The sequence below is a fragment of the Dermacentor albipictus genome, chromosome 8 (genome assembly GCF_038994185.2).
Source record: "Dermacentor albipictus isolate Rhodes 1998 colony chromosome 8, USDA_Dalb.pri_finalv2, whole genome shotgun sequence".
NCBI lineage: Eukaryota > Metazoa > Arthropoda > Arachnida > Ixodida > Ixodidae > Dermacentor > Dermacentor albipictus.
Window position 1 is genome coordinate 123,206,927 of NC_091828.1, and position 12,915 is coordinate 123,219,841.

At 45.1% G+C, this 12,915-nt stretch overlaps 3 protein-coding genes across 9 annotated transcripts in view; 1 reads left to right on the top strand and 2 right to left on the bottom strand.

Moving 5' to 3' along the window:
* The window catches only part of LOC135913007 (uncharacterized), a 44,862-nt gene extending 37,410 nt beyond the window's left edge, over positions 1 to 7,452 (bottom strand). Inside the window, exon 1 of the mRNA XM_070524392.1 lies at positions 7,409 to 7,452. Coding sequence (XP_070380493.1) covers positions 7,409 to 7,446 — 38 coding nt within the window. The 5' untranslated portion in view covers positions 7,447 to 7,452. The remainder of the gene's footprint in view (positions 1 to 7,408) is intronic.
* Positions 1 to 12,915, top strand: part of LOC135913004 (uncharacterized) — a 156,088-nt gene that overhangs the window by 131,925 nt on the left and 11,248 nt on the right. For all 7 annotated transcript variants that reach the window (XM_070524388.1, XM_065445627.2, XM_065445629.2 and 4 more), the window contains 6 exons: positions 879 to 914; positions 3,102 to 3,131; positions 5,449 to 5,478; positions 5,567 to 5,582; positions 7,132 to 7,223; positions 11,290 to 11,646. In XM_070524388.1, the coding sequence (XP_070380489.1) occupies positions 879 to 914; positions 3,102 to 3,131; positions 5,449 to 5,478; positions 5,567 to 5,582; positions 7,132 to 7,223; positions 11,290 to 11,646 (561 nt within the window). The remainder of the gene's footprint in view (positions 1 to 878; positions 915 to 3,101; positions 3,132 to 5,448; positions 5,479 to 5,566; positions 5,583 to 7,131; positions 7,224 to 11,289; positions 11,647 to 12,915) is intronic.
* Positions 8,169 to 12,915, bottom strand: part of LOC135913008 (juvenile hormone acid O-methyltransferase-like) — a 43,169-nt gene continuing 38,422 nt past the window's right edge. Inside the window, exon 4 of the mRNA XM_065445640.2 lies at positions 8,169 to 8,358. Within this exon, the coding sequence (XP_065301712.1) occupies positions 8,337 to 8,358 (22 nt within the window). The 3' untranslated portion in view covers positions 8,169 to 8,336. The remainder of the gene's footprint in view (positions 8,359 to 12,915) is intronic.

Sequence of the window (12,915 nt, forward strand, 5' to 3'; positions counted from 1 at the left end):
ACGGCCGACGTTCTTACCCTTACGTCTTCAGTGTTTCTTGCTTTCTCTGGGCACCAGCACTCCAAATGATCTTAAACTACACGCTTGGTAGCAATTGTCGTTCACCGTCACAACGACCTGGAATTATATGACACCTCAGCACTCTGTTGTTCTGATTTTTACGCTATCCGGAAAGACCTTCACGTGATACCCGGTCGCCCATCGTGCTCTGTTACATTCAATTCGATTTCGTCCCATCTGTGCCATGTAATTGTAGTAACTGCTACACTTAACGTACGTATAAACTTTAAAGCGTTCAGTTTTAGTTCTGGTTTGGAGAATGAAAGCCTGAAAGGCCCTCGACTTCTACACCTTTAATGAGCGTTGTAGTTGTGTATTAATATCCAAGCTTCGTATAGACATTTGTAATTCCACTTGGATAAGTTGTTTTGTTCTGTACTGAACAAAATACTAAGTAGATTAAACTTTAGACTGCCGCAGTTTAAGGTGTTTAGCATAGTTACAAGAAAGAATCATTCCCAGCACATTACTAATCACATGCAAGACATGTGGATCCACACGTTAACATTGCCTCACCTTTTCTTTTTCGCCTTTATAATTTGAAGTTATCAAAACACTGCCAAGCAATATCGTTGCTCGCGGCCACTAAATACATAGGTTTTTACAATCTAGAATTTTTCCTGTATGTGATCAAAATGTGAAAGGAGCACATTTCTCGCACGCTTCTTTATTTGTGCCCTCTTTGTTAGGTGTTAAACCGACTAGCAAGCAACTTATATGCATGCCATGGCTATTAGTGTATATATAAGTAAAGACAGCTTCTCAAGTTGTGGTTTAATTATACTGCCGAAATTGAGTTGCCCTTTTTTCATTTCCAGGCCTTGAGTCGTACAGCTCACAGATGACACTGCAGAGTGAGTAGCAGCTTGCTTGTAAATACCTTTGTCGGTCTCACTCCGGCGTGTATTAAGGTCGATTTGAAATATTTCCGACCATTTACGGCCAGCTCTCTAATTACCGCCATAGCGAACTTCTACAAGGACAAAAAATATAAAATGAACGCAAGAGTCTACTTCGTGCTTTCTTTTCTTGAAACAACTATTTACCAATAGTACAAACAAAACGTTGTTTTACGCTGACGAGTGTTGCATTGAAGACGCCAATTCAAATAGTTTAGAAAGGCATGACTTCTTGCTGATTGTTAATGAGAGAAAATATTTCAGCTGTGTTATACAGTTAGCTTCGTAATATAGCAAAAAATATACATTTAAAGTGACAGGAGACTCAACAAGCCAGAGAAGAGGTAAAAACAAACCACAAGTTTTGGCGCCAGCTTGAAGTTTCCTCATCCGCTTTATAAGGACATCATAAGATTTTACAGCGTCCGTTGAAGGCTTTTTATTGGTAAAGAAAGTGGAAGAGGGGGATACCTTCTATTCTAAACAGTCAAAGATTTGCCTTAGCATGGTTCAAGAACTTGCGCTGAGCCATAACAATCCAAATTCATGGCGTCACACTGACACACTGATGATGGGGTTCCTGTGGGAAATTTTTAAAAAAGAAGCTTTCACACATTTTTTCATCTGGTATTCAACCTATTGGTGCAAAATTAGCGTAAATGCACCTTTCATACTATAGAATGTCACTCTATACTGATCTTCTACTTCTCTTCAACGTACATCGAAGGAGTTATTCGACGCCGCATCGCTAATTAGACAAACTACTACCCTTGAAACCTTTGTGCCTTAGGTTTGATGAGAACCTCACCTAGATTAACAGACTCCAGCATAGACACAATGAAAACTAAAAGCTGTCTTGTTGTGATCAGCCATACTGAGCTGACCAGCCAAGCTTCTCGATTACAAACATCGAGTATCAACAATTCCAACGCTCGGTGGAGGCCGCTACACCTAAAAGGGAACAATTATGTTGATCGGGACTGACTGATTGAACGTCGATATATTTAACAAACAGCACAGACGAACATGACTTACTGGAAACGTCAACATAGACTCTGCCCATGAATGTTATGGCGGCGCTGTTCACACCGCCAGTGTGGAATGTGGTATAATATATAGCGCTCACTTGGGGCGTACATCTGCGCACATTTTTATGCCGCGCACAATCCTTCCGTAGTGACACCGGTGACCAATTCCGGACAGTAGTCGCTCCATGTGCCTTCCTACTCACGAGGTTGCCCGCTATCCAAACAATTGCACTGTCAGCTTTCTACGCCGCAGCGTATTATAGAAAAATATAGAAATGTCAAAAGCAAATCGGTTGTCATTGGCGAGGTGCCTTGAGTCCTTCATGATCATGTGAATATGTAATGAGTTGGTGAAAAACCTGTTATGATAACTGAGTGTCGCTGGCGTTGCGCCGCTGAGCGACAATTCGCGCATCGATCCCGACCTAGGCGGCGACAATTTGATGACGGAGAAATGCAAAGACGCTCTCGCCTAGTTAAATTTAATTGCACTTTGGGGAACCCCAGGTGTTAAGAATTGTGACGGAGTCCACCACTGCAGGCGCCTAGGAGTAACATTGTGGTTTAGACATGTAAAATTTCAGAACTTAATTTCTTTCTGAGGGTTTAAAACAAATGCCTGTAATAAGAACGTTCAATTTGTGGTCAATAGTAATTGCTAAAAATGCATAATTACCGCGAGAAGTTACTCGAAACAGTTTTTTCTGCGCCTGCGTTCACGACATGGGAGGGCCTGCATTCAATTCAGGGACAGGCCCACATTCAACTCGCATACTGCTCGCAAAATAATTTACGCCAACGAAACAGTGTGCACCACCTTCAGCCCGTTTTTCCTGTGTCCTTGCTACTCCTTGTGCAGTACATTCGGTATGACAAATCCTTTCCTTCACGCGGCGAAGTTGAACAGCATTCAAAATGATATATATTTCGTGTTCCATTCATAAAGAGAGATTACAGGTATTGCTTGATTGACACAAATACTGTAGTGCTGGTATCTATATTCATTTGCGTATAAAATACATAAGCAGGCGCTTGCATTCACGGCCCGTACTTTTTTAGATCTGAAAGAAGTGGTGGAAGAGTGGGAAGTAAACGGAACCTTCTGTTTCTGCAGGCGATGAACATTTGCTCCCGTCATCTTACCGTAAGTAAACTGCACACGACTCCTTTAGCGTCGCTAAGGGTTATTTCTTCAGAATGTTTGATAAATTGCTTCCGCAGCTGCGTAATTCCAAGGCAGTTGATGACGACATGGGGCTGAGAGGGGGGGGGGTGCGGAGGAGGGCAGAGGAAGAGGAGGGGAGGGAGGGACGGTGCCTTGCGGTCTTATAATTAGAACTTTCAGAGACGCGCTGAAGCAAGATGCCGCACAAAACCGTTCGCTCCCTTGTGCCTGCGCTCTGCATCCTGTCAGTGTTGTGGCAGCCCATGTTCGCGGTTATCGAGTGAGATCTTGTTTCCTTGTGAGCGGGTGAACCTATGCTGGTTAACTTAATAAAATATTTAACCGTGATAAGCGGGCTAGTTGGTGGTCGGTATTGGAATGCATCATGTAAGCGCACAAAAACAAGGAACAAAGAAGGAACACACAAGACAGGCGCGGTAAGTTGAAGTTCCGCGCCTGTCTTGTGTGTTCCTTCTTTGTCCCTTGTTTTTGTGCGGTTACATGATGCATTCCAATAACTTAATAAAATGTTTGCTGCTATTCGAGCAACCAATAAAATTACGAATCTTAGGTGGTTTAGTAGCCCGATTATTCGGTTTTGCTATCGGTGCTTCGCCGTTCGGGCCAACCTGCGACGCATTTAACATGCAAGCTGGTGCCATAAGCTACAGATGGAGTCCTTCAACGATTGCGCCCCTTTTTCGTAACTGACGCTCAGGTAAACGGCACTGGCATAGTGGGCTTCATCCCTGATCATTTGTCTAAGTGCGCAACAGCAATGAACAGCGCAGCCCACCAAGTTGTCCCAGCATATACACATAGTACTCAATAACGGGCGACGATGCCGGGAAAGCCAACGCCGAGGCTAGACACACATGGTCGAGATGGTTTGTCCCATTTTCGTTGGAGTGCCGCTCGCAATATTGTGGAGCTGTACCGCATGCCCATCACGAGTCATCGAGCGCATGAATGATGCTGATGGGCATGCACATACGGGCTGTACAACCCCTCTCTGTCCTTTCATGGGTGCCACTCAAACTACGAAATTACAAGTCACTTGAGGACAAGCGTTCCCTCTGCCATTTTGGTTTCTGGTCTTTTGCCTTACTTGCCCTTTGCCCCTAAGCACTGCTTTAATTGAAGTTACATGCAAGGGGCCACGCGGCTCCATGTCGCGCCTCTCTTCTGCCTGAGTCGTAGCGGTGCGTGCTCCACTTAAACTTTCTACCTCCGGTGGGAGCAGATGGCATCACAAAGGAACCACGCATAGCGACTCGCACAGCGATGTAGTGACATATGGCACAAGCAAAGGCACAATTACGCGGCCTTTTCTCTGCGGGAAAACAACAAAACGAGTTTCATAAAGTTGAACCTGCCGTGGCCACTCAGCGGCTATGGCGTTGTGTTGCTCAGGCAAGGTCGCAGGTTCGAACCGGCCCGTGGCTGCCGCATTCCGGTGGGGACAGAATGCAAAAAATCCTGTACCATGTAACGGGCTCATGTTGAAGGACCCCAGTTGGTCAAAATTGTTTCGAAGTCGCTATTGTACTGCTTGCGTCATAATCATATGATGGTTTTTGCGCGTAATACCCAAGAAATTAGGTATTTCCTCCAAAGAACGACAGAAAGCTGAGCTAGTTGGTAAGGATTCATTATGCAAAATAGAAGTGAGGCGCGCAGACCGGTTGTCCACTTCTCTGCTCTTGTGTCCTGTCTGCGCGCCTCACTTCTATTTTGCATAATTTCCTCCAAAGATTATTATTTTTATTTTTTCGAATGTACTGCACTCTTTAATCGCGCGCGACACCACGCGACGGTGAAACTTGGATGGAACGCTGAAATATGACGACCGTAATTAGGCTCATGTTAAATGGCAAATGATGCATCTTGCGACAATATAAATTAGAAAAATTTATTTCTGGGGTTTTACGTGCCGGAAACAAGATATTATAAGGCACGCCGTAGTTGGGGACTCCAGACTGATTCTGACAACTTGTGGTTGTTTAACGTGGGCCAAATGCACGGTACAGGGACGTTTTTGCATTCAGCCTCCACGAAAATGTGGCCACCGCGACAGGGATGCGTACCCGCGCCCTCGGGCTTCACACCACAACGCCAACTCCACTGCGTCAGGACTTCGAATTGATATTAATTTAAGGCATTTCGAACAGCCTGCCCTTCGGTCAGGTGAAGGTGACAAAGAAATGGAAGGCCGTGGCTGCTGCAGTTTAGAAACGAGAAAGCTGGTGACTTGTAATGACCCCGTACTTAAACATTTCATTCGTTTTTTTAACAGAACAATCGTACTGGAACTCGTCTAGTGGCAGTAAGTACGCATGATGGTTGATCTCCTTCAGGCAATACTAGAAATCTAATCTTATCTTGTTTCAATCCCTGTTTACGTACGTTTCCAGTTCAAACTGAAAGCAGGTAAGTGCAGCCAACACCTAACATTCAAATAAAGGGAAATAACATTGCCGATGCTCAATAATCATACTAAAGCGTTGAGAGGTAAGTCAAGAAAAAAGCGCCTTGTGATCCCGTACACTGAATATACTTGTTCTTGGAAGATTATTGAGGCTCAATTTTGGCCTTAATAGCGCTTTAATATATGTTGGCGTTCCTAGGTGGCAGGTCAAGCGTTCGTGCCGAAGGCGTTCATTATGAAATGAAGTTTATTGCAGTAAAAAAACGAAGTGTACATGAGGTGTGCAAATCGTTTTTTTTATGTACGTATATACAGGGTGTTTTCTTTTGACCATACAGATCTTTTATGAGAAAGCTATAAAAAGTAGGAACGTGGCGTTCCTGCAGACAAGCTTTCTAGCGAGGAGCGCGTGCATTGCCGCTAGTAACGTCATCATCAGAAGACTAACGAAAAAACGTTAATTAACGTTTTGTTTGAACATTGTGGACAGTTATTTGAATGGCGAATTTGGAGGCAGTCACATTCTAATTAACCAAAACTCATTTTCTAGAAATTTCTACATAGGACTTAATCTCATGCAATGTTTATGTTTATGCACCGCACAGGTCCCCACTTGAATGTTACGCAATGTTTGTGTTTCTTCACTACAGCATCCACAAGCTGTGCCGGTATGCAAGCAACAGCTCATGCTAATGCACGCTGTGAGAGGTTCACGCAGTGACGCCATTAGGACAAAGGCGTTGTTTGCTGTGAGCACGCGTGCTCTCACACGCACGTGCTCTCACACGCACGTGCTCTCTCGTACCTGCTGCGTGACGAAGCTACTTGGCGTTGGCACGTGGCAAGCATGCGTGTCATTGTGGCCTTGTAGCATTGGGCTCTTGAGCTGGGAGACGGAGGTTCCACTTCATCATCGGACAGGTCATTTTCTCGCGTTCTATGTGTGCGAGCCATGACATTATAATGATAATAATGTCCATCATTTTCAGCAAAAGCAGCAGCTCTTGCAACCGCGACCGTCAGAGAAATCCTGATGGGTTCAGTTTGATTCTTTTCTCTTTTCAACCGCATTTCGTCCTTGTTAACAAGGAGCGAGCAGCCGTAGAACATCTGCTTTGCTGAGAAGCATGACGGCGGTGGTGGCCCCCTGGTGGCAACGGACATCTTAACATCAAACGTGTTTCAGGCAGGCATATATTTAACGTTAAAAGGGCGATAGTACCTTTGAAGCACATAATGATGTGCGTAAAAATTTATATGCAGCGACTTGCGTTAAAAGGCATACAGCAAAGTATTTACGTTGTACACATAAAATAAAAATTGGACAGCCTATTGTTTATGCTTCGAAAAATGCACAAACCGTAAAATGGTCAGTCAGATGAGGTTAAAAAGAAGGAATCAGGAAGTGAGGAAACAAAGTGGAAGTTAGGCAACATCTGAAATCTGTAAAGCAAGGTTTTTTTTTTCAGATAGGTTGAATGCAGGTGTGGTTCTCGGTAGCAGCAGCAGAGCTGCAATTTGACTTTCGACGTGCTCTTTCTCTCGCCTCAGGGCCGACGGACAAACCTATTTCTGCCTGCTAGGCTGTGTTTGCATCTCCCTGGGCTTAGTGCTTTCCGCGGTAGCAGTCCTCGTCATGACCGGTGAGAATCGTTGGCTTACCCTCAGTAATTTTATGTATATTATTAGAATGAGTATAAGAAATGTCAAGAACCGACCCAGGTTGCAACCCACATAATACGTTTAGCATGCTTTATGAGTCTGCGATGAGCGACGCTATGTCGCACTATGCCATTTGGGTGACACTCACCTCATCGCTGTGGCTTACCCGTTCGCGGTAGCCAGCCGGTGCTTCGAGGGCCGCATCCTCAAGGGGCAGCTGGAAACCACATCTGGTCGCTGGCACAGGGTCTCAGGCGGCAGCGGCTCAAAACGCTACTTGTCATGAGGAAAGAATGCAAGAACGTTTCCCTTCCCGCCATGTGGCGGGAAGATAAACGCCATATTTCTGTACGTGCCATATTTCACATGCAGAAATATGGCAGCAAGTGCGTAAGCACCCCCTCCGTATCACTTCTTGCTGCAGAGCTTCAGTTTTTGGAAGCGACCGCTTACTGATTTGATTGTGTCTTAGTATCCATCGCCTTTTTTCAACTTTCTGATTTTATTTTTTTTCTCTAGTTTTTTTCTAGTTTTCTTGTTTTCCTGCGCCTGATTCCGTTGTCTGCCGGCACGTTCGTTCATGGATGCGCAATGTCATTTTTCCCTACTGTGTAACTCCCTCCCCCCTTCACTTCTGCCTTTCCCCTTATATAAGGTATCCGTATTCCGTCAATAAAATTTAGTTGACAGTCAGCGCTTGTGTCTCGTCCTTGGTACCTTGTGGTTGCATGTGTTTGCGCTGTTACAATTTTTATGTCAAGTATGCACCAACTCGCCCAGAAAGAAGTTTTAATGGTACCGCCAAACGGTCAGAAAGTCAAAAGAGTTCACTTTATTTGTAAAAGACTGCTACACGCATTAAAATTCCTAGACCGCGGCATTCATTTCCCTCGCTCCACCTATGTGCGCACCAACCAGGAGACGCCGCTTATGAAAGTTCTCTATCTTGAGGCTTCAGCTCAAGTTTTCTTTGCTCCTCGCAAGAGCCTTGGGATAAGAGACCAGGCATGGGCTGGCAGTGTTCTTTTTTTTGCGTTGCTTGTCGGGACTCCGTGCTGGCTGTAGCACATAGAAAGCTCCACCAAAGGACCTCTTCAGTCATCGATTTCGTGCAACCTGGGAAGGAAAGTACCCTGATAAGAAAAACAAGTCAGTTTTGACAGTCTGACTGAAAATATAAACTGCAGTATATGCCCCAGAGATAAAAACAATAAATTATCCGCTGCACCATCACTGCGACGGTGACGCTGGTATACAACTTACTTGGTAGTGTACTAATTACACGGCCTGCGCCCTTATTCGCTGCAAACTGCAATGAATGGTCAACGTGTGACACTTCCTTCCAGAGTACAACTGCAAGTGGGGCCAAATGTCTGCCCTTTGTATGGGGTTATGGGTAAGGGGTTTGCATCGGTTCATGTTTGGCGCCCATACTAAGTGACATCTTTCTAGCTCACCATAAGAGAATCCTGTCCCGTACCTTGTCGGAGCACAGGGTGGTTAAAGTTGTCAGATACGTTGACGACTATCTCGTTCTTTTTTAACCTCACGCACGTTTTACGGTAGGCAAGCTTTACGAAGTATTTTCTGCAGGCCTTAGCCCACTTACTCTCACGATTGAAGAGCCCTCCAATAACGTGCTGCGCTTCTTAGACATTCAGCTCGAGTTCATGGAATGGCACACGTGTTGGGAGTATAAACCTAGAGTTAATAAGCCCCTGTTATCATATAGGTCAGCCCACTCGAAGCTCGTCAAGAGGAGCATTGCCAACTTATGCTTTGGAAATGCTCTAAAGACGTCTTGCCACCACAAGATCTATACGAGCCTTATGGATCAATCGGGAAGGCTATAAGCAGCAGGGTTTCCGGAATCAGTGCAAGTTTCGGTCGTCGACGGGCTGCTAAAAAGGTGCAGGTCGGATAGCACAATTCAGGACACGGCAAATCAAGGGACGGAACGTAGAAGGAAGGTAGCGGTGGTGCCCTACCTGCATAGAACGGCACATAAACTTAAGAAAATGGCTAGCCGGGCGGACACAAAAGTGGTCTTTTCCGCACCAGAAAAGCTGGAAAAAATATGTCGATTGACAGACCCGTACCGTAAGCCAGCTGCCGGGTGCTCTACGAATCATCGGACAGCGCCAGTGGGATGCGCAGAAAGTGTTGTATATGAGCTTCCGCTGTCCTGTGGGAAGAAATACATCGGACAGACAGGGAGATGTCTTAATGACCGATTAAGGGAACATTGCCAAACTGTGAAAAATAAGCAAAACGGTCATCTGTCAACCCACTGTCAAGAATGCGGCTGTGCGCCGGTCTATGAATCCTGTCGGGTTCTTGCAAAGCACAAAGATAAAGACGTGCGAGAGATCATTGAAGCGCAGGCTATCTGGCGGAACAGAGACACGTGTGTTAGTGCCCCTTCAATCGACCTGTTAGATAAGGAGACGGCTTTTTTGGTTGGATAAGATTTGGATAAGGTGGCGCCACTGTGCGTGGTTTATACAGGTGTACTTCCGGAAAATCAAGTTGTTGAAGTTAGCGCATTGTGTTGTCGTCTCCCTTACGTCCTTGTTTGCTGGCGCTAAATATGCTTTCGAATAGTTTTCAGTTTGTATAAATGAACAACGCCAGATCGAGACATGGTGAGGCAGAATGTGTTTGAATTTGCCATTTCAATGGAAACTAAGCTGTGCTGTAGTGCCTCCAGTATGCTATAGGCATTGTAATTGGCGCTGTGAAGAGCTTCTTCATGGTTTAGATTGGAAGTTGTAGTGAACGGCTCTGTTTCGCGAACAATGCGTGCCTCGCCATAACGACAGTCGGTTGCTTCTGTTGCGGGAAGGGTGTGCCATGTCGTCGATAAGAGCTAGCGAAGGCCATTATGACACATTTCATCGCTTGCAGTTGATTGGTCCTCGATCATAACCACGACATTTTCTTTCCTGTGACGGCTGTTATGGTATTCGTTACGTATACATATACAAAACATGGTGCTCCGTCGTGTTAACAGTCAATGCGTTTCTGGGTGCCTGTTTCAGAGAACGGTGAAAGTAGTATCAAGCCTTTTCACAAACAATGAGCTTCTAACTGTTCGTTTTAGGCCTTAATGCAGTTGCCACATTTGACTAAAACTCACTAGAGTAATAAGAATCATGATGAAAGCTTCCTTCTAACACGATTTTATATTGTTGGCACCAAATATCAAGGTTTCCTTCCACGTAAAATGCGATGCCTCGCACGGCTAAATACTAAGAGAATGTTAAGTGTTCAGAGGAGCATCACACATAACTTCGCGTGCTGAGCTTGAAGACATTTTTTTAAACAACATTTATGGATAGACATGGCGCATATAGCATCGCAGGAACAGTATAAACCCCTTCTGCGCCACATCGCTTGCGATATCCAAGCCGCAAATTTTCTCCATTCACGCGGTTTTGAAGAAGAAACTGTGGTCCAGGCATGGCAGCAAAAATAATCCACAATATTCCTCTGTAAGTTCGGCTCGAGCCGCCAGTACCCCAAGCATGCACGAAGGGAACGAGCGCCCACTGCAGCCGTGCGAGCCGGAGCGAGCGGCGTCCTGGCCGTGACGTCACTCGCGAGAGGGCGCCACTCCAAATTCTCGCCGCTAATAGCCGCCAAGGCCATGGGTCCAAACAGTATTGTGGGTATGCAATGAATCAAATAAAGAAAAAAAACTAGAAATCAAACAATTTGGTCTAGCAGACCTCGAGGAGGCTATATTCTAAGGTGTGGTCGCCTCATGATCCTTGTTTAGCACACGACTACCGTTGCGCTGGGAATCAATTTTGCAGCTACTTCATGTGTTCTAAAATGGAAATGGAGAGAGTTATTCGATTTACATTCATAATTAGCAAACCCAGTCATCGCGCTAAATTCATCGGGTAAATATCATCTCTTCCACAACTTGGCTGGTATATATTGGCAGAAGTGCAAGAATCGCGATGTAATATGTAATAATTATTTTCCAAAGAAAACGTGGAAAAAGCGGGATTTGTATTCGATGGCATTTTTCGTATGCAGGTGTGTCAAACGCTCCCGAGACAACGGTACTAGACGAAGGCGGCAGCGATGGGTCCTCATCCTCATCTGTCCCATCCTTACCAGTCCCAGCCCGTGCGACCGTTGAAGTGATTGTACAGCGCACTGCTCCTGTGCACCGCACTGTGGGGACGCCAGCTGAGTCGATGGTACCAACAATTGCCACTATGACGAAAGTACCGACAGTGACCCATGTGCCTTCAACAAAGCCGAAGGAGACGACCACATCGCCTCGTCCTTCCGCCCCGACTACGCCTAAAGCCACGCTTCCTGAAGAGTACTACGAGGATATAGAAACGACTGGAGGCGACTACGATCCCTTTACGCCTTCCGTGAAACGTGAGCTTTATGTTGACACGCATTGTCTTTCTTGTCTACATTGGCGACGCCTTGATTTAGTCTATTTATTTTCTTACAATGTTTACCAAATGGCGTTGCCATTTGCTATACATGGTCGCTCGATTCTTGTTCACCTTTGTGAAGTGTGGAAGCTTGAGTATATCATCATCGTTATCCCATTCTGTACGGATTATTTTCTTAAAATTTGCCTTCACCGCTTCAATATCGTTGGGTCCATCATGACCTTCTTCATTATCACGATAGCTTCGCATTCAAGATGCCTGAATGGCCCGAATTTACTCGAGCATTCAACGAACGTGGGAGAGATGCGTAAACTAAACGAAACCTTACAAATTGTGGCACTCAGGATCACAATTTGTGATGATCGAGTTCATTTTGTCCAATCATCAGCGACGGCTCAAATGGCTATCGCCTTGCACAGCTGAACACAATTTAGGGGCCTTGGCACCCTGGCACCTGCATGCCGATGGTGATGGAATGCAAAAACGCTCATCGAGAGTGCCTCGAAGGTGGGTTAATGAAACCTGGGTTGTTTGTATTAATCAGTGGAGCCCTGCTTGGCGCCATCTATTATAACCCCTTGTGATGCTTCGGGAAGTTACACCAAATAATTTAGTAATGAAGTATTCCTAGCTTTCTGCACTTTGGGGCGAATTTTGTAGAAATATTTTTTCAGCCCTATAACACTGTATTGACAACGCGACGTGGTGGTTAGCACTGCGATCAGCCACTCAGTAGTGTGTATCTTTGGAATTGAATATAATTAGGTTAAAGCTTATTACACGATACAGGCAATAATGCTCTCCAGTTCTGGGTTATTTCAGTAGTGGCCTATTAGAACTTGTCTTCTAATCTAGATTTGTAAATAATCTTTGCGCAGTTCCTATTCCGAAGGCAGGGAATGGGTATGCGCCACTGACTATTCTCCTCCAATTGACAGCTTTGTTGGGCAAGTTGGTATAGCTTGAAAGAACGTTAGCGCAAGCAGACAAGGACAAAATGGAGACGTCTTTCTCATGTGCTTGATCTGAAAGGCCATTTTAAGTACTTTTCTGATAGTTCGCTTACTGCTTCGTTGGTTGCTGAGTTTCGTGCTTAGTCAAGTCACCTGACAGGTTTTTTTTCACCTGGACGCAAACGTTATGTTTTTTGACAGCAAATACCATCAAGGTAAACAAGAGAGAAGTTCACAGGAATGCGAAGGCTTGAAGTGAATAACAGTGGTTGAACAGAGAATGTCGCAGGAGG